This window comes from Poecile atricapillus, chromosome 2 (genome assembly GCF_030490865.1).
Source record: "Poecile atricapillus isolate bPoeAtr1 chromosome 2, bPoeAtr1.hap1, whole genome shotgun sequence".
In the NCBI taxonomy this organism is placed as follows: Eukaryota; Metazoa; Chordata; class Aves; order Passeriformes; family Paridae; genus Poecile; species Poecile atricapillus.
In genome coordinates, this window is record NC_081250.1 from 46077877 (window position 1) to 46096979 (window position 19103).

General features: G+C 37.6%; 1 protein-coding gene across 2 annotated transcripts in view; it reads left to right on the forward strand.

Annotated features, from left to right (window-relative positions):
• SACM1L (SAC1 like phosphatidylinositide phosphatase) overlaps positions 1-18495 on the forward strand; it is a 29598-nt gene extending 11103 nt beyond the window's left edge. Inside the window, exons 4-20 of one of the 2 annotated variants that reach the window (XM_058831824.1) lie at positions 1293-1420; positions 2433-2582; positions 3836-3895; positions 5468-5501; positions 8185-8286; positions 9043-9128; positions 9331-9417; positions 9856-9924; positions 10013-10092; positions 11036-11134; positions 13685-13823; positions 14047-14116; positions 14207-14279; positions 14723-14816; positions 14901-14993; positions 15664-15721; positions 16374-18495. In XM_058831824.1, the coding sequence (XP_058687807.1) occupies positions 1293-1420; positions 2433-2582; positions 3836-3895; positions 5468-5501; positions 8185-8286; positions 9043-9128; positions 9331-9417; positions 9856-9924; positions 10013-10092; positions 11036-11134; positions 13685-13823; positions 14047-14116; positions 14207-14279; positions 14723-14816; positions 14901-14993; positions 15664-15721; positions 16374-16510 (1559 nt within the window). In that variant the 3' untranslated portion in view covers positions 16511-18495. The remainder of the gene's footprint in view (positions 1-1292; positions 1421-2432; positions 2583-3835; positions 3896-5467; positions 5502-8184; positions 8287-9042; positions 9129-9330; positions 9418-9855; positions 9925-10012; positions 10093-11035; positions 11135-13684; positions 13824-14046; positions 14117-14206; positions 14280-14722; positions 14817-14900; positions 14994-15663; positions 15722-16373) is intronic. The other variant, XM_058831825.1, reaches the window with a different exon arrangement.
• The last annotated feature ends 608 nt before the right edge of the window (positions 18496-19103 follow it).

Below are 19103 nucleotides of genomic sequence, written 5' to 3' on the forward strand. Positions count from 1 at the left end.
AGAGTAAGTTGTCTAGTTTTTCAAAGTGTCTCTGTGGTCAGGACTAAGCAGCCACTATCATGAATACATCTGATGCATAAAGTGTACGTTCTGCGAAGGTAAGCACTGCTGCTCCAACAGTCCTTTTTGTAGAATTTGGTAGAGTTTGAGACTAAAGTACTGTGAAAAACGATGTAATAAGCAGCATACATACTGAAAAAATAGAAAGTACTAAAGATCACTCACTGCAGTATTCCCAACAGAGGCAAAGGGTGATTGCATTGGATGCAGTGCTTTCTACAGGATCCTAAAACTGCTGAACTTTCTATGCCCATATTCTAAAGTATTGTGGGTCTTGAAGGATAAGAGCAGTGTAATGGATACATGTGTCTTAGGGACTCAACAAGTACTGACTGTTTTAAAACTGAACTGCCCCTAAGGGGAATTTTCACCACTTACAGGCATGGTGATGACTAGTATTAATCTACCTGAATACTACCTGAATATTAAATATGTTAAGTCTCTTAAAAGCTTGGTTCTTTTTCATTCTATCCTCTGGAGCTTTGCACTGATTGTTAGTATACATCTGTCAAAGTAAAGATGTTATCAGTTAAATTGTTTAGCTAAGTGTTATTAGGCAGTTCATTGCTGTTAACTATAAAACTGGCACTGTATCTTGAAATGCAGCATCTTTACTTTAATACCTATTGCAGTATTAAGAGTAAACAAGATGACACTGAAATATGCTATGCTTAGAAATGTGTTCACCAGCAAGTGTAAATTAATTGCTCTGAGTGAACTGTCCATGATTATGGGGTGGGTTTTTTATTTTGTTACTTGCACAACCAGGGAAACAGCAAACTTTGTCTTAAATTGCTAAAAGAACCCCAAATCTCTTTGTTCTGTTTAGAATCTGTTAGGGGGAATATTTTTTCATGTTAAGTTGAATAGTCTTTTTGGCTTTTGAAACATGCTTCCTTTCATGTATTTTGGACTTGCTCTGTGCTTTCCAAGCCACATTCAAGAGCATTGGCCTCTTTCTGAGTTTGCAAACCTGAAGACTTTCAGTCTGTCTCTGATCAGAAGAGTAGGTGGCACTTTATGTTGTCTACTTTTTTTTTAATTCCTTAAACTTAATGAGCAGCTCAAGATCTCTGAGCATAGAGAAATGGGTAACTTAGCAAGTACATTTTGCTTTTGCTCCAGCCCCATTTTTGCTACACTTAAGAACATGAAGTCCTGTTGGTTTCAGTTTTCTGATATGAGTATAGACTGCTTTTGTTAATACATGCTTTATTCTTTCTGATTTACAGGCACGTATCTTATTGTAATAACAAAAAAGAAAAAAGTAGGTGAGATTTTCAGTCATGCAATCTGGAAAGCAACAGACTTTGACATCCTCTCCTACAAAAAGACCATGCTGCACTTAACTGATATTCAGGTAAGTACATTGATTAGGGGTGCATGGAGGAATGTTATTGTATGTTAATGCTCATTCCCACAGGACCCAATTTGATGAAGCTATGAATTTTTTTTAGCTCTTTGAATAATACCTTTTTACTGATTTGTTCACATTACTAGAATGGCTTTACTATTGATGTATAGATGTATATGAAATCATGGCATTCAAGATGATAAGCTCACATGGTGCAGCTTAGAGTATCATTTGCAGTTTATGGATGTGCATTTTTGCTTCTGTTAAGATGGTACACACTTCCTAATGCTTCTGTTAAGCCTCTCTCACATGTTCATGCTTCTGACAGTCCCTACGATAAACCGCATTGCTGTCATCTTATCTGTCTTGCTTTCTTTATGGAATTTTCAATTGCGTAGTTACCCAACAGGGAAGAATTGACCTTTATTTTTTTGAGGGAGGGAAAGGTGGAAGATATTTTTTAAAACAGATGTGTAGTGGATTGATAAAGAGCAGGTCAGGGTGTCTAACCAATGGAGCTGGAAGGGAATCTGATGCTTTTTCAGGAAGGGCATGAGGCTAATCAGAACTTCAACCAGAACACACAGATTATAACTGTTCTTTTGTCTTGCCACGTTGTTGGTGGTTTTTTGCCTTTATTTTTGTTTTTTTGTTGGTCTTTTTTTTTTTTTTTGACAGAATGGTTCTCAGGGAAACTAACAGCTTCCTTTTTGCTTGGAAGTTGTTACAATTCGTTTAATATCAGTAGCTATTTACCTCACAGGAATACTGTTCTCTGCTCTTACTGTTGTTGCAGAATTTGGTTGCAGTGTGCTAGCTGCAAGTTATCAGTGAACTGATATCAGAATTGCACTCTCATGCTTTCCTTCTTGTATGGTAATCTCTGGATGATGTCATGTATTGCTAGAGCTCTAGCAAAATTCATCTCATCACTTCAAAAAGTAGTGGTAGCTTACAAGAGTAAAATATTTTGATAGTAGTATTTGACAGCTCTTCTGTTCTTTCCTCATCTCAACAGTTGCAGGACAATAAAGTATTTTTATCAATGCTTAATCATGTCTTGAGTGTGGATGGGTTTTACTTCTCAACAACCTACGACCTAACACACACCCTGCAACGGCTGGCCAACACAAGCCCAGAGTTCCAGGAGATGAGTCTTCTAGAGAGGGTAAGGATTTGAGTTTGCCTCATGTCTGTCTTGCAAATTGTCTGTCAGTTTGATGCAGATGATGTTTAAATGATGCTGGTGTTTTATCCAAGATGTTAGGGGTTGTGTCTGAACACACTGGTCCACACAAGTCTGATAGCTTGTGAGCAGCACAATGTTCTAGGGGTCTGTTCTGAACTAATGTCACCCTTTCAGATCAGCAGTTGGAAGTACTTCCTAAAGTATACTTTAAATGGATTTTCAAGAATCCAAAATAAATTAAGTTTTGCCTCTAATTTGAGCACTTCTAATTACAAGAAGATGGGGCTAAACAGAAAAATTGAGAGAAAGCAAGTTATTCCTTTGACCTGGAATATGGAGAAGGAATCCAAGGAATAAATTGTACTTGTGTTCGTATTCTTTCCCAGGATAACTTGGAATAGAACTGCAGGTTTTACGGCTGTCAGTCTTGGGATGTTGTATTCTGTCTGAAGTATTCCAATTCTTTGTGTGAAGTATGAATTTAGTATGCTGCTTTTGTTTTAAAGACAACAGCCAAATGTAATTTGAACTTGAAATTCTCTTGTGCCTATATCGATGGGTTTGGTTTTTCATATTGGAAAAACTGTGTATATTTGGGGATTGTTTTGCGTTATCAAATACTGCTCTGGCAGTGCTCTTGCCAGGGAGAGCAAGGACACAAAAGGATTGGTTTGCCTTAAAATGGCCACTTCAGAAGGCTTTTTGAAGGTAAGGTACACTAAAAAAGCATCGGTTTCAAGTAAATTCAAATCTCAGGTGGTTACAATTATTGCAGTGTAATGTTATATGCCCATGGCTGCAGTATAATGGCTTATCAAAAGGATAGTGGCAATTTTGAACATCTCAAGTTTGTCTGTGCAAGAGAAATTTGGTCTGCGTTTGGAGTGCGGGTGTTTTTGTTTGATATTTGTGTTTGTTGTTGTTTTTTAACAGTACTAGTAGAGGGAAACAACCCCAGCATAGGGGCACCAGTGCATTATGTTCTGCAGCTCAGTTGTTAATGGTTTAAGTGTCAGGTAATGCCCTTAAGAGTAGTTAAAAGAATAGTGCTCTCCAATCTTTACTTAGACTTCTAGTTGAGGATATGAAGGCTACTGATGAAAGAAGGAAACTTCATCTCCATTTGTACCTGTTTATGTAAACTTAGACATGGATACTATGACACCGCCTTTATGTTGAATTAAACAGAACTGACTGTCTCTAAAAGCACGTTGGCTTTTTTCTTGCTGCAGGCAGATCCACGGTTTGTATGGAATGGACACCTTCTGAGAGAATTTATTGCTCAACCAGAGGTAAGCACTTAATAGTGATTAGGTTAATAAAGAAAAAATACTCTTTTGCTAGAAGTATGCAACAGCTTTTTGTGACTCTGTCTCTTTAAGACAGACAATCTAGTATAACATGGCTAATCATCATCTAGTTTAGCACAGTGAGTCTTCTGCTTTCAAACTTCCAACTTTGTCAATGTCCTCAGTAGTACTTCTAGAAAGCTAATGTTTTGGAAATGTCTGTGTTGGAAGATACTGTGCTGTGAAGATAGCTGCTCATATAAATCAAAGGGGAAGTTACACTGCACAACATATGCTTCTCAAGCATTTTGAAGTTTCACTACTTATATATCCTTGGGTAGAGGCAAGGTCCAGTTCACCACTTTTTTCCTAAGACTGTCTCACATAATACTCTATGAGTGCAGTTTGAATTCCATTTTCCTCATGAGTAGATCATAAATCTGGTAATTAAGACTGACAGTTTAGAGTCTTCCAGTTTATTTCAAATGAAGACTAACACAGTGTAACCTTTGAATTCACTTAGTCCAGCAAATGCAAGTGCATGACCATGAGCCACAGCTGTGGCACCTAATGGCCCGTCTGCCTAAGCTCCTTCCTACTGGAGACATCCTCTGTCTGTTCAACTTCTTGGATTGCCTGCACTACAGCAGCCTCCTCTCTCCATCAGTACTTTGCATTTATCAAAGCAAGTGACGCACGGCTTCTATTTCTGCCTCGGTAACCTGTGGAGATGTGCTATTACATTAGACAGCACTGTTCCAAAAGGCTGGATTGTGCAGTGCTTCTGGAATGTGAAGATAGGAATTGCAGAAGGGCTGTTGTGCATATTCCAGGGGCATTTGACTGGGTGTAAAGTTTGCATAGTGTTATGCAAATACAACTTGGGAAATGAGAGAGAAACTGTGGTGGGAACAGCAAAGGAAAGCCATATGTGGCTGGCTAGTGAAAACAGACCTAAGGGACAAAGCACAGAAGCTGAAAAGGGAGATAGCTGATATTTTTAGGCTATACTTCCCCTCACATTGATTACAGGTGGCTTGATGCAGGAACAGTTTTATGTAAATGAAGTGTGGGATTTCTGACTTTTAGTATTGAACTTTAAAGTTTTCTTGAAAGATGAAGTTACTCAGGAATGGCAGGATAGGAAGAACCCTTGAACAAGCATTTTGAGTATTATTCACATAGAAATACATCTTACTGAAGGCTTCTGTAACTACTATTTCTGTATATGTCCTGCTCTGGAGATAAAGCAAACACACCATGTCAAAAGATTTTCAGCAAATATTGCTTTATATCTGGCATATTTGTAGGAGAGTAAATGCTATGTATAGGGAGGACAAAGCAGCTTGCTTTTTGTCCAGGCTGCTTAATTAGGATTAGACTTTCACTTTTTTGCTCCTGCTGATAGGGATTACATAGGTTGCTGTTTTCTCTGAAAGGAATGTTTCACCCTAAACAAAAAGTAAATTATACAAAGTATATAAAACTACCTCAAAATACTTAGGCAAAGCATAGTCACTCGCCTTTCTTGGCTACTAGTGTTTAGTGTTTTTAACATGTATTTATGTGTTTCAGATCCATAGGTTTGCTACACCAGTGATGCATGGATGTATCCTTTTGTGTTGTAAAACTGAGTGCTGGATATGGGTAGTCCAGTAGCAAAATGTCTGCTGATGAGGCTGCTCTATTGTTGTTATTATTATTATTGCATTATATAATAACAATATGTATATTGTATTATAATTATACATTATAATTTTATATATATATATACACAATTATAGCATGGTTGTCAGAAATAAGTTACATGGGTTATTTGCTCATCTGTGGGTGTTACATATTGTTTAACACTTGTGTGTTAACTCCCTCAAATATCCTGCTTTGAAGGCTTAATGTATTTTATTTTACAGTTATGGTTTGCATAACTGTCTTTTACTGGGAAGGTTAAGATTAATATGGCAAATGCTCTTCCATCAGCTTTAGTGCTTTTTTATCTTGCTGTAAGGATGCATTTACTTTAGATACAAAATAAGGGAGAACAGTTCTGACTTGCAGGAGTGCTTATGGATGTTGATGAATAAAAGGATAAGTTCTGCTGAAGGCTTCTGGAATGCTTTTCCTGGGAAGCTACTCTTCCTGCACTAACAGCCTTTTTAGGAAAGCAGTCATGAGTCTATTTTTGAGAAGGGATGAATGCTGCAAGGAAGCTGAATGCTTTCTGGAGGCAATGTGTGATCAACAATAAGTCCCAGGTACTTGCTCCTGAACTGACAGCATGAAAAGGACTGGCAAGAGTGGATGGAGCGACTCATGCCATGTTCTGCTTTGTTCATCCATTGCAAATGCCTCTCAGGTGTGTGCAGGGAATGGCTTCCAGATGGAATCAGTTGATCTGGTAGGACTGTCAGCTGCTGGCAGGTCTCCAGTCCTTTCCTGTGACTTCATTTAATGGAAAATTTTTGGGAGTAGGCAGAGAGACAAAGGAAAAAATAGCAAAAGGGAACCATTGAAACACCCTAATCCTTATCCTGCTGGTTCTGGGTAAATTGCAATTAACAACTGACAGACTGCAATTAACACCTTCCTCAATCCTGTTTTTTCACTGTATAAATAATTTGCATAAGTAATGTTTGGTTAAATTAGAATTACAGCAAAACCATAGAGAACTCAGGAATTTGAAGAAATGGGATTTCCAGCAGTAAAAATGCTAGGAAGACCCTTCAGCAGAACTGCTACGGTGCTACTTGTAGATATTTCAATAATATTAAAGGTTCTTCCCCCCCATATAAACCTAAGTATATTTTTTCCAGCTAAGTGTGCTGGGCTTCTAGTCTTGCAGTGATGAGAAATTATAAACTTGGATAGTTGAGATTTTGATCATCTGAGGCCCTAAACTACATTTGATATTTCCCTTGCTGCTGCAAACCAAAGCCCTTCTAAAGAACAGTAAATTCTGTCTTGTCCTTATCTGTGTATGTGGAAGTTGCTAATAGCAAGTTGTCATTTTAAGTGATGACAGATTGCTAACAGAAAATAGGCTGACAATTGCTAAGTAGCTAAGGCTAGAGGTAACCTTTCTTACAGATTACTGTTGGGCTGTACAAATGTTGAATTAATGGGTGGAGGACCTGGCAGTAATTTTCCAGGAAAACAGAGGAATGGTTATTTTTCAGCCTTAGTTTTTGAATTGTGAGAACATTCTGGATAGGGCCAATTTATATTATATTTTTGGGGGTTGTTTGCAAACAGTATTAGCATAAATCCAACTGAAATCAAGGTGACTCATGTATGAAATCAATATGTTCTTGAACATAGCTGAGGTGTTCATGTGTGACACAGCTGCTTTATGTCACATTTGAATCATAGATACAGAACCTAAATTTTACTTGAGATGAAGTATCTAGATTCCTCAAAGAGGAGAAGACCGTAGTACACTAATTTAAGAATTGACCATTTTGATCTTCTGCTCACTTTAAGTGATAAGTTTCAGTTTTTAGGGGCAAAGCATACAAGCTGATGAATCTACCTGAAGAAATTTTTCATGAGTCCTGGTCTCTATTAGACTTGATAGCTTACTGCAGTCCAAATAAGTGCCACTGTAAATAGCACAAAACAAGACTAAAGCTGAAACCAGTTGTCATTGCCCCTGTTTGTTGGTTAGTCCCAGGTGCATTTGGCACTTTGGTTTCCTGTCCAGGCCACATACCCATTCTTGTGTAAGAAGCTCACACTGGAGTCATGGTGTGTGTTCATTTTCTTTTTCTTGACATGGATTTGAAAGCCAGTCTATTTTACTGCTAGATCTGGCATTTGTAGATGTGGTGCATGTTGCACTTAGAGGTGCAAAATGTATACCCCCAAAATATTTACTCTTTTAAAAGCCTAGAAAAAAAATTGAAGAGGTATTTTTTGAAGTAGTTGTTCCTTTTTAAAAGCAATAGGAGCAAGAAACTGTTAGGTTAGTCTGATAAAATTGTGGTTGAGATGGATTCTTAATTTTTAATTAGGACCATAAGACCGAGAATAAGCTTCTTTAGAATCACATTTTCTCAAAATTACAGCAATTTTCATATTTGTTCATCAGTAACATCACCATAGAGTGTTTTGCAACGTGCATATTGAGCCTAATATTGTTACTGTCTCTCAAGTTTAATGTTCAGCTGTTGTTGGGGTGACAAATGTTAAGAGATTACAGTCAAATAAATCTGTAGGTTCCTTGATGTTTCCTATCTGTTGATGTGTAAAAATATCCTAATGAAACCTTGGGGTTTTTCCTTAGTATTATTCATCAGTTATCACTATGCACTCTTGTTCTATTAATGGCAAGTGTTTTGACTGGCTGCTTGTTTCCAGAAGAAGCTGTTTCAGGGCTGGTGTACGCTACTATGTAAGAGGTAAAAGAAAAAAAACGATTTATTTCAAAATCTGTATTCCATCTGCACATGTGAGTTACCTTTAAGAGTAATTGCTGTATAATGGCTTGCAAAAAAAACACTGTTTAGTTTATTTTGAGGTTCTTCCTCCAAAGAAAATATTAGGCATTGAAGCATTTATTGGTATTTATTAATACTGACTCTTCTTCATGTCTTTAAGACATAACTGCAAAAGTTTTGTAGTGATTTTTAACACATGGCTGTTTTCATTGGTGCTAAATGAAAGTGTGTAATAGCCCTTTTGGTCTAGCAGTAAATCCAGCTAAGAGCATCACTGGTGCTGGCAGGGGAGTCCTGAGCAGTGTTCTCTAATTGTTTCAAGTTAAAAAGCAAACAGGGAAATGAATTTAAATTATTTTCTCTGTTCTTAGTCCCAACATACATACTTTTGAAGAAATTAGTTCATTTCTGCAGTACCATTGTTACAGAATTGTGAATATTTTGGTATCAGAGCACTGGTATTTTATCTCATATTAAATTCTAATTTCTAGTGCTAGAAATATCAAAATGTGTTAACTTGAAGAAGCACAGTTCTGCTTAAATATGGTGCAGATCATATTAAACTTTTACCAAGGGTGCATTTATTTTTACATTGTCAGGCAGCTCTGTGCTTCCTGTGAGGACTTTAAATGGAGGAGAAGGAAGCCTTTTGCTGATGTACTGTTACTGTTGTCCAGGCAGGCTGAGCTGGCTAACACAGTCTTTTTTCCTACACAGGTATTGATTCAGAAGGACACGCTGCTAACTTCGTTGAGACAGAACAAATTGTGCATTACAAGGGGAGCAAAGCATCGTTTGTTCAGGTAAAGTCACTGTAAGAAACATAGATACATAGCTAGCTAGCTCTGTCTGTGATTTTAAATATAGATGGTATATGATATATGCAAATAAAACTAAACCAACAGCCTGAATTAGTTTAACAAAATAAACCTGTCTGCTTTATTTTTAAATGTCAAGTGGGTTTTGTAAGTCCTGCTGTTTGAAACCATTACCATTCTTTTGCAGACTCGTGGATCTATCCCCTTTTTCTGGTCTCAAAGGCCAAACCTCAAGTATAAACCAAAGCCACAGATCAGCAAGTCAGTAAACCATGTATGTGAGTGTTTGTGTCTTGGGGTTTTAACATGTTACTGGACTCATATTTGTGTGATAGGGTAGCAGACTCTAATCAGAAGAATAAATATCAGCAATACTGGATTGAACTTCATGTTTTTTAAAAGTAATAGCAAGAAACCTTGTACTTCTCATAATGAATTCAAAGGCTGAAAAAAATGCAGACATCAGTGGGGGTAGTTTTTCTTTGGATTCAGTTTGCAGCAGTTTTAGTAGATGTACAATATTCCTTATCTGTAGCATGTTTAATGAAAAGAACTGAATGGACTGGGAGGAGGAAAGTGGGAATGTATTGGCACAATAGATAACAGCAAATTCTTAGTTATAAGAATCATCAAAAATATAATGGAGGTTTCTTGTAAAGCACAGATCTTAATAGTAGTGTACATCTGTCAACACATTTCCTTTCTCTTCTAGATGGATGGCTTCCAAAGACATTTTGACTCACAAATAATTAGCTATGGAAAGCAAATGATTGTCAACTTGGTATGCTTTCACTTGTTCTTCCTGAAAAAGTTGTTGTTCTTTTAAGCAGGCTTTTGAGTAATTCTATCTCTGTTTTCCATTTTCCCAGGTTAACCAAAAAGGCTCAGAGAAGCCTCTGGAGCAAACCTTTTCAAAAATGGTGAACAGCATGGCAAATGGAATGGTCAGGTAAATGTGACATGAAGCGATACATTTTGTATTATGAGTTAAGCTTAGCCTCTGAGACCCACACCTGGTGGAAACCAAGATGTGAAATTATGTGAAGGTGCATTTTGATGATGTTCTGTATATGTTCAAAAGAGGTGTTTGGCAGCTCTATTTTACTATTGCTATCAAAATCCACGTTATTGGCTGTTTTTGATGGTGTTTACCTGTCTCAGAGTCAAACTCGAGGCTTCAGTAACTTGTTTCAGTGTGTATAGACCATCTTTCTTCATGCATAATCCTGAAATCTTGTCAAATAACTTTTGGGTTATGAATGCTTGCAGGAATGTGATGCCCTGTAATTCACAGCAAACATATACAGACATACATTAATTAAACAAGCACCACTCATTTAGATCACTTTGTGCCAGAAATTGGCTGTAAAAATTTTGTTCCAAGTCTGTAGCTGCTTAATTTTCTTATGACAGTTAGCTGCTTAAACAGAACTTGTTTCGGGTTTCTAGTTAGCAAGGGAATTATGCCAGCAAAAAATGTTGGATTTTAACACGTGTGTCTAGTTCAAAGTGAACAGAGAACACAAGAATCCTGGTGGGAAAAAAAAAAAGACATGAAATAAGATTTATATCCCTTCTGTACTTTCTAGAGGAAAAATATTAGCCAGACCATAGAATGGAACATACATAGAACTTGGAACTCAATGTGTGCTTCCCCAGACTAGTGGCATTTTGTAAAGAGCTTTAAATGGTGTCACCATTCACACTAAGGGTGCAGCATCAGGAAGATTACAGAGCACTGACAAAATCTGCAGTTGTGCTGAAAGTCATCTCTAAAGAAAAAAAAAATCTGTCACTATCTGTTTTATACATCAGCTTTTTCCTGCAGGGTTTTCTGTAACCTCTGCTGCAGTACATCTGTAATCTGAAAAAATGCTTCTCTCTCTGAACAGATACGTGGCATTTGACTTCCATAAAGAGTGCAGTCGGATGAGGTGGGATCGGCTTCAGATTTTGCTGGATCAACTGGCAGACCAGCAAGATGAGTTCAGGTAAGGCTCTGCAGTTCTTTCACCTCTGTGCTGTTAAAATTAGACCACTTCCTCTAGTTTCTATTGTCTTGCATTAAGGCACAGTAAAACAGACCTGTAATCTTCCATGAAGAAGATGCATGTGTGTGCATTAGTGTATCCATTTCTCTGGTGTGTAGCTGACACCATGTGCAAGGTTAGAGACCTGGTGGGATGGGTAAGATGTAGAGCCTATGTTACCTCAATAAAGTGGGCCTGAGAATTGCAGCAACCCTGAGTTATGACAAGAGCTGCCTTTGTAAGGTTGTCTGAAAAGTTAGACTAAGAAATTAATGTGCATACAACTGGAGCTATTTAAAAGAAAGTCTCCTTAGGTGATATTTTTTTTCATCCACAATAATTTCAGGTGGTGTTGACAGCAAACTGTTCTGCCACGCAGTGTAAAACACTGTGTGTTCCTTCCACAGGCATTTGCAAAAGTGTTTTCTCTAACACACATTTTTCTGGCTCCAAACCTTGCACTGGCATTGGTTGTTAGTCCTTGCTAATATAAGTAAACTGTAGGGAAACAAATTCTCATTTTCTTTAGTCATATAAAAATACACAATATGTCCAAATCAGTTTAAATCTTTAGTCCCACAACTGTGTGGTTTTGGTCATAGCTACTTGTAGGCCTGTAGATTGCTAGGGAAACAGTTTTGTTTGTTCTGCTTTTCTGATTGCTTCCTCCCTGTTCCTGAAGTCTTGTGACTAAAGCACAAAGCACATCAGCTAAAATATTACAGAACTAGCAGCGGTGTAGTCTATCCAGGTAAAATAAAATGAGGTAACATGTGGACTATAATAGGAGTCTTGCTAATAAATCTCTTGCCTGGAGTGATGGCTATGGGAATGATATAAATTAAATGGATTATAGTTAATATTCTCTGTCCACCACAAAAAAAAAAAACAAAAACTTAAAAACTCATAAAGACCTGATGAATAAATTGACTTTGAGCACCCCAAATAAGAACAAATAAGATTGTAGGTTTTTCCTACACAGCAAGGATCCTTTATTCTTAGAATTAATACTGAATCCCATAACTTGTTTACTGTCAGCTGCCAGTAGAGGCATAGAAAATAACCAGATTTCCTTGAAATTAAGAAAAAAGCTATCCCTGAAACAAGATACAAAATTGAGGACTCTTTTTCAAGATTAGATTGCTCTAACTTAACATGTTTTATTTCATCTGTAGTAATATTGCTTAAATAGGAAAAGTCTGAGTTCATAGAAACTTCATAGATCTTCATAGAAAATAGTTTTGCAGCCCCTAGGGAGGTAATCAACTCTTATTTTATGCAGGCTAAATCCAGTTGTGGAAGATCTGCCAGAAAGGAGAGTTGGGTTTATGGAGGTGCTTTTTATTAGTTGTTAAATTTTTTTCGAGCCGCTATACAAGATGCAGCATTTAAGAACAGACATTTCTAGTTAGGATAATAACAAACTATCTTATCCTAATATCAATTGTAGGCTGATATTAGGATAAGATACCCTTGGAGGGGAAAAGAAAGCTTTCACATGTATGATTGTCAGCTTTAGTCTTCAACAATGTAAAACATGGTTTAACAAAACTAGTTCAAGAATGATGAAAATGGCTCTTAAAAAGAAAACACAAGGTTAATCAAAGTCATGTGCTTCTAAGTCTCCTGATTGTAGTACTGGACCACTCTAGACTTGATAAAAATGCTCTACAATTACAGTGGATTATTTGCTAGTCCAGAGTTCATAATTACATATTGGAGTAACTTAATATATAGATTATAATCTGTAAACCTTTCATGCTGTGGCAGGACAAGCATAGTTCTGTCCCATTCACACATCCAGCTGATAAGTAGATTGGAATATTTGTTCTACCATCTCAGTATTGGAATTCATGTGTACAATTCAGTATTTAAAATGAACTGTTTGTTATCAACTACTGGAAACACCTGGTTTAGTGGATTTAAAAGATTGAGGTAATATTTATAGCATATGCAAGGGGGGGAATATCTGCTTCCCCCACACATTCACAAAATGGAGAGAATGGCATGTGATGGTAGCAGAATTTTCCATATTTTGCAAGCAACCTTAAAAAATCTGACTATCTTCCAGGAAGAAGTGTGCCTGGCAACTTAGATGACTTTTTATGCATTGGTGACCACTTATAAACAAATCTGGTTACTTCAACTGTTAGGGACTGCTGATGATTTTCATTTCTGTGGAGCTGGGACACTAAAATAAGTGGGAAAACAAAAATACAAGTCTCTGATTTTGCACCAGAAGCTGCTCTTCCCAGTGGGATATAACTCATTATTGCTGATTGACTTTCTGAATAGTAAGGATGACTACTGCCCTGAGATTGCTGCATGTTCATCCATTGATGCTGTTTTTCAGCATGGCAAGAATTCAGTGAGGCATCAAAGTTTGAAGACATGGCTGAGCACTCATCAAATGCTCAGGACAATTCTGTTTTGGTTGCTAGGATATTTTCTTAGAAGAACACGTGGTTTATATGGACTGTTATCTCTAAATAGATGTATTGTATGTGTTAGTTACTTTCTAGTTGACTCGGAGGGTAAAACTGTGACTCAGCAGGAAGGAACGTTCCGCAGTAACTGCATGGACTGCCTGGATCGGACTAACGTGATCCAGAGCTTGTTAGCACGCAGGTCTCTCCAGGCCCAGCTTCAGGTAAATGTTTTACTCTTCTTTGACAAGCTGGAAGAGGAGAGAGGCTTTCCATTTGGAAATGTAATTTGAATGCTCCAGTAAGAGCTTGCATGGTGGAGTTACTGTACTTCTTACTTGAGCTGCACTAACTAGACTCAAGTTTGGTAAATACATCTTTTTCTGAAAGCAAATCCTAATTTTTCTATCAAACTCCTAGCAAGCTTCAATGTGCTTTTTATTCCAGAGACTAGGTGTTCTGCATGTGGGACAGAGAATTGAAGAGCAGGCAGACTTTGAGAAAATCTACAAAAATGGTAGGCTGTTTATAGAGTTCAAACAATGACTTTTCCTCTGAAGAGAGTATATAACTTCCTTAATATTTCTTATTGTTTTCCTATTCGCAGCATGGGCTGATAATGCTAATGCTTGTGCCAAACAATATGCTGGAACTGGTGCCTTAAAGACCGATTACACAAGGCAAGTCAGCCTTTCTTGTAAAGGCCTTCTGGATTTTTGAGCATGTTTGGGATTTTCTTCAAGTCCTTCTATCTGAGAAGGTCATTAACCTGGGGCTTAAGCTATAAATGAGTTTTTTGCAACAGCAGTAAAAAGTCAGACTAAAATCTCCAGATTCTTTGCTGAGTTTATATGAAAGGAAAGGCTATCTGAATATAAAAACCAAGGCAGTGTGCCATGAATATACACGTTTATATTTTCTGATGGAAAGAAGTGTAATTTTATTTTCCAATTTTGTTGCAAGTCTGTGTGGTAATAATGCAGAGGCAGCACTAGATAAATGTATTCTTGTGCAGGTGCTCATTTAATGTAGTACACATCTGGATAATGACAATGTTAATTTGAAATTACAGTTTTGAATTTATACATGTATTTTAAATATTTTTCACAATTTCTTTTTGCAGAACTGGGAAAAGAACTCAATGGGGCTTAATAATGGATGGCTGGAACTCATTAATACGTTACTACAAAAACAACTTTTCTGATGGATTTAGACAAGTAAGTAATGCTTTCAACCATGGGGAAGTGTATTTGATAAACATTGCTGTGCATTCTACCTCTTGTCCTGCCTTTCTCTTCCAGGATGCAATTGATCTTTTCCTTGGAAATTATTCAGTGGATGAAGTAGAACCTGCTAGTCCTTTACATGTCAAGAAAGATTGGAAGTTCTTAGCTGTGAGTATGGAAACTTTATTTGTGATAAGAGAAACACAACCATTCAGTCACTGGCTTCATTATGCCTGAGTAGGACTTGTCTGTTAGTCATGAAGCATCCGTGTAATCTGATAATGTTTCTATGATACCTGATTCTAGGATTAAACCCAGACTGTTCCCTTGAAAGAAAATGGAGTGTCATTCGGTATTGGAAAAACTGCTGCTTCCTTTTTAAAAAATATGCTTCACCAGGTGGAAGGGGGAAAATTCTATTGGTCACTATCAATGACACTTTCCCTTCTGCAGAAGAATCTTTTCTCTCACTTCATGCAGAAGCACAGACTGTAACACAAAACCCCCACCTTTTTTATTTTTTTTCACCCTTCCCTTTCTATTTTGAAATAGGATTTGGGAACATAATGTGGTTTAACTGGTGTTTTGGGTTTTTTTTAAACAAAGCATAAACATGAACCTGTCTTTTAATGCACAGGAGGTGTATTTCAATTCTAAACATAATTATTGAGCACAGTCTTCCAAATTTTGGAACTATCCAAACTTTTATTTGTACCTGAATGCAGGTGAATTGAGAAGCAAAGGGAGTAAACAGCTTTGCAGTACAACCCATTTTATAGGAAATTAAGGAACATATGTACTGCTGTAGCAAGTGATCATTCTGTTTCTCTTTCCCCAGTTGCCTATTATTATGGTGGTTGCTTTCTCCATGTGCATTATTTGTTTGCTAATGGCTGGTAAGTTACTATTGAGTTTAATTTTATAAAACTGGCTTGTTCCTCTGTGAACTTTGTGTAAATGGTTACCAGTTACTGTTCAGTATAGAATTGCTTCTCTGTCATTCAAAAAGGTGCTTGAACATGGCTCTGGAGATTGAGGGCTATAGAAAATTATGTTAAAACTCATGTAGAAGTCAGTTAAGGGGTAGTTAATTATCCCCAAATTTAGATGCACCTTGGTAGACCTGTAGCTTTATTGCAGGCTGGATGAAGCCCCAGAGGAATACCTGTGTAATTTTGGGCAGAAAGACAGTTCAGAACTGTCAGATACAGATAAGCCTGGTTCTGATGGATTTCCCTTTAATCTAAATCTGTGCTGGTAGTGGTGAAGGTTTTTGCCTTCTGTTTTTGCCTTGAATTTTCTAGCATTACTGCCAGTAGAGTTCTTGACTGGCTTCCATAAATCTCTGTTCAATGTGTTCCAAGAACTATGTGGGAAATACAGATTTTCCAAGGTAGAGAAACAGAAAGAGATCTGTGAAAGACTTCTGATTTCATTTGACAACAGATCTCTGAGGGAGAGCTTGAAATATTTGCATTTGTCCTAAAGCAAAACTGTCTGCTAATGGGAGATAATGAGCTAAAAGATTTATCTGACTCTTCTTCTCAGGTGATACATGGACTGAGACACTGGCCTATGTGCTTTTCTGGGGAAGTGCCAGCTTCGGAACTTTTGCTATCATCCTTTACAACGGCAAGGATTTTGTAGATGCACCCAAGCTGGTCCAGAAGGAGAAGATGGACTGAATTTGTGTGTGTGGAAAGCGGCTTGGTACTGAGGATTCTTCAAGCCACACTTGGAGTCTCTACTGACCTGCTTTCCACACCAAAAAATGCTCTTATGAACATTCTTCCTTGACAGTGGGGGGTCAGGGGTAAGGAAATGGTGTCCTGTGGTTGGTGGTAGCTTTCAACTGAGACCTGACTTGATAGTCTTAGTTGCAATGGTCTTTGGAATATTGCATTAGTGGATGGGGCTCCACTCTTACTGGGTTAATGCAAAGACTAAAGCCAGCTTTTTGGTGTCTGGAATGTTTTGGAGCTTAAGAGGCCTGCTTAAGCTCATGCTCCACCTGGGTTGTTTCAGCTGGTTTTTTGATCTTGACAGGAGAGAGCTCTGATGCTGTTCGTGTCTCGAAATACCCAAATGTTAAAGCATTAATAATAGAACATCTGACAGTGGTCTCTGAACAAATATGGCTTCATACCAATAAAAAGTCTGGGTCCAGACTTACAGCTGGATTACATTTGTTGTGATAAAGTCCGTGTTAAGGAGTCCTTCGTGCATATTTGTGTGTGGATTCTTTTCACTAAATATGAAAGATTTTTGAATCCTAATGCTACTCTAAAACGAGGTTTTTTGTCCCGTCTTGTTTATCTAGAACTGATGCAATATTCTGCTAATCATTGTTTGGGTGAAAGGGCAGTGTAATTGGATGTTCCTGAAGTTGCAAATGTCTTGCACTGTTTCAATACTACAGTCTCCATATGAAAATCCAGTAGTTAGCGAGTTAAAATGTAGAATTTTCTTTCTGAAGATGTTAACAAAATCAAAGAATGTAAAAGTCCTTTGCAGTGTTTATTCAACCTTTCCTTATGCTAAAGTTCCAAAGTACTTCATTACTTTAAGAATGGGTCACAACATAAAAGGTGAACTTTATTGTTTTGTTAGTCAGCTGCTTCTATCCTTGGTTGTATTGAAATAATTTATGAAAGAAGGAATAACACCCTGAGGAGAAAGCAGTAAGTCTAGACTCCATATTTCTACTTGGGAGCAGCAGCTTGCTTTTGATGCATGATACTGTAACACACTCTTTTAAGAAAAAAAAAAAAAAGGAGAAAAAAAAAGCTGCAGACTAATTTGTGCTGGTTAATGTGTGTCTTTAAATTTAGTGCTTCCAAGCTGTATAAAAATAAGGACCAATTTTAAACTATTTTGTCACTTATTTTATATGGTTTGTTCAAAACCAGACATGGAACTTGCTTAAGGCGCTGTGCATTGTTTAATATTTCCTGTAAGTACAGCTGTATATTCAGATTGCGAGTATAAAATTTAAGTGGGGGGAAGGGACAAACATGTAGAATACTACTAGGACTAGCACAGGTGTCACTATTGAAGCTAGAACACAAAACACTGATACTCCAGTGTTCCCTTGTGTTACGACTGAAAATATGTACAGATTCTTTTTTTCTTTTTTTTTTTTTTTCTTTTTTTTTTTTCCTTTTGCAACTGTTCGTTTTAACCTTGAATGTTTCTGGAGGCCTCTCTGGGTTTTGTGTAAACATAACCTGTTCATGAGCACTAGTACTTGCAAAGTATCCGTTTGCTTCTAGATGCTGTAATGGAAAAATACCAGTTGGTGGCTAACTGGAAAATCCTCTTAACTTAAAATTTTCAAAGGTGAACTCCGTCATGGGCACAAAGTACAAGAACATCATAGACTCAATATTTGAAAGCAGTGGTTCTGGTGGCTCACTGGCAGGTGGAGTTTGAAACTTGGCTCAGTTGTCTTGCAGTCTAGAACTAAGTTGTTGCATCTTTGGTGAAGAACTTGTTGCAGCAAAGACCAAACTTGAATTGCTAATACAAAAGGTTTGTAAGACGTAGAACAATGTAGGTTTTAGAAGTTGGAAGGCACCTGTGTTTCAGTGCTTTGCAAAGAGTCTGTATTTCTAAGATCACAAACGGTGTACTTCTCCTAAATGACAATAAAATGTTCAACTTTTCTAGATGTACTGTCTGCAGTGCATTTTGTGCTTTGGAGCAGACTGTTCCCAAATGGTTCCTTAGGAGCTGTTTCAAGCCTGAAGGATTCTTCAGTTTTGGGTGTGCTCGTTGCAGGTGGGGAGCATCACTCAAACAGTGATGAATGATCTCATGCAGTGCCTGTCTGCACTGTGTCATGTTCTGCTCCTCTCAGCCATGGCTGGATCTCTGCCTGGAGCTGCTGGGGCTGGAGTGCTCCAGTGCTGCATCCCCAGTGTCACCTCTGCTCTTTGGGGCCAATGGCTCTTTGCCTCTTTCCTCACAAGGGTGCTTCAGGGTCTTATTGGCCATATCAATAGATGAAAATTCAAGGTGTCTTCTTCCTTTCCCTTTTACCTTCACTAGGTGAAGAGACTAACACACAGAAAATTGTTGCTATTACAGCTCTGGATCCTGAAGCTGTAACTTTTTTCACAATAAATTAGTTCTTTACAGGTTCTAGGCCTTGGATTTTTCCTTTTCGTAAAGCTCAAAGCAGGTTTAAAAGGAAGTAGTCTATTTTTTTCTTTTCTAAAACTTACTTTAAATTAAGGAAGGCAAGCTGGTGGTTGTAAAACCTTACAAAAAGCCAGG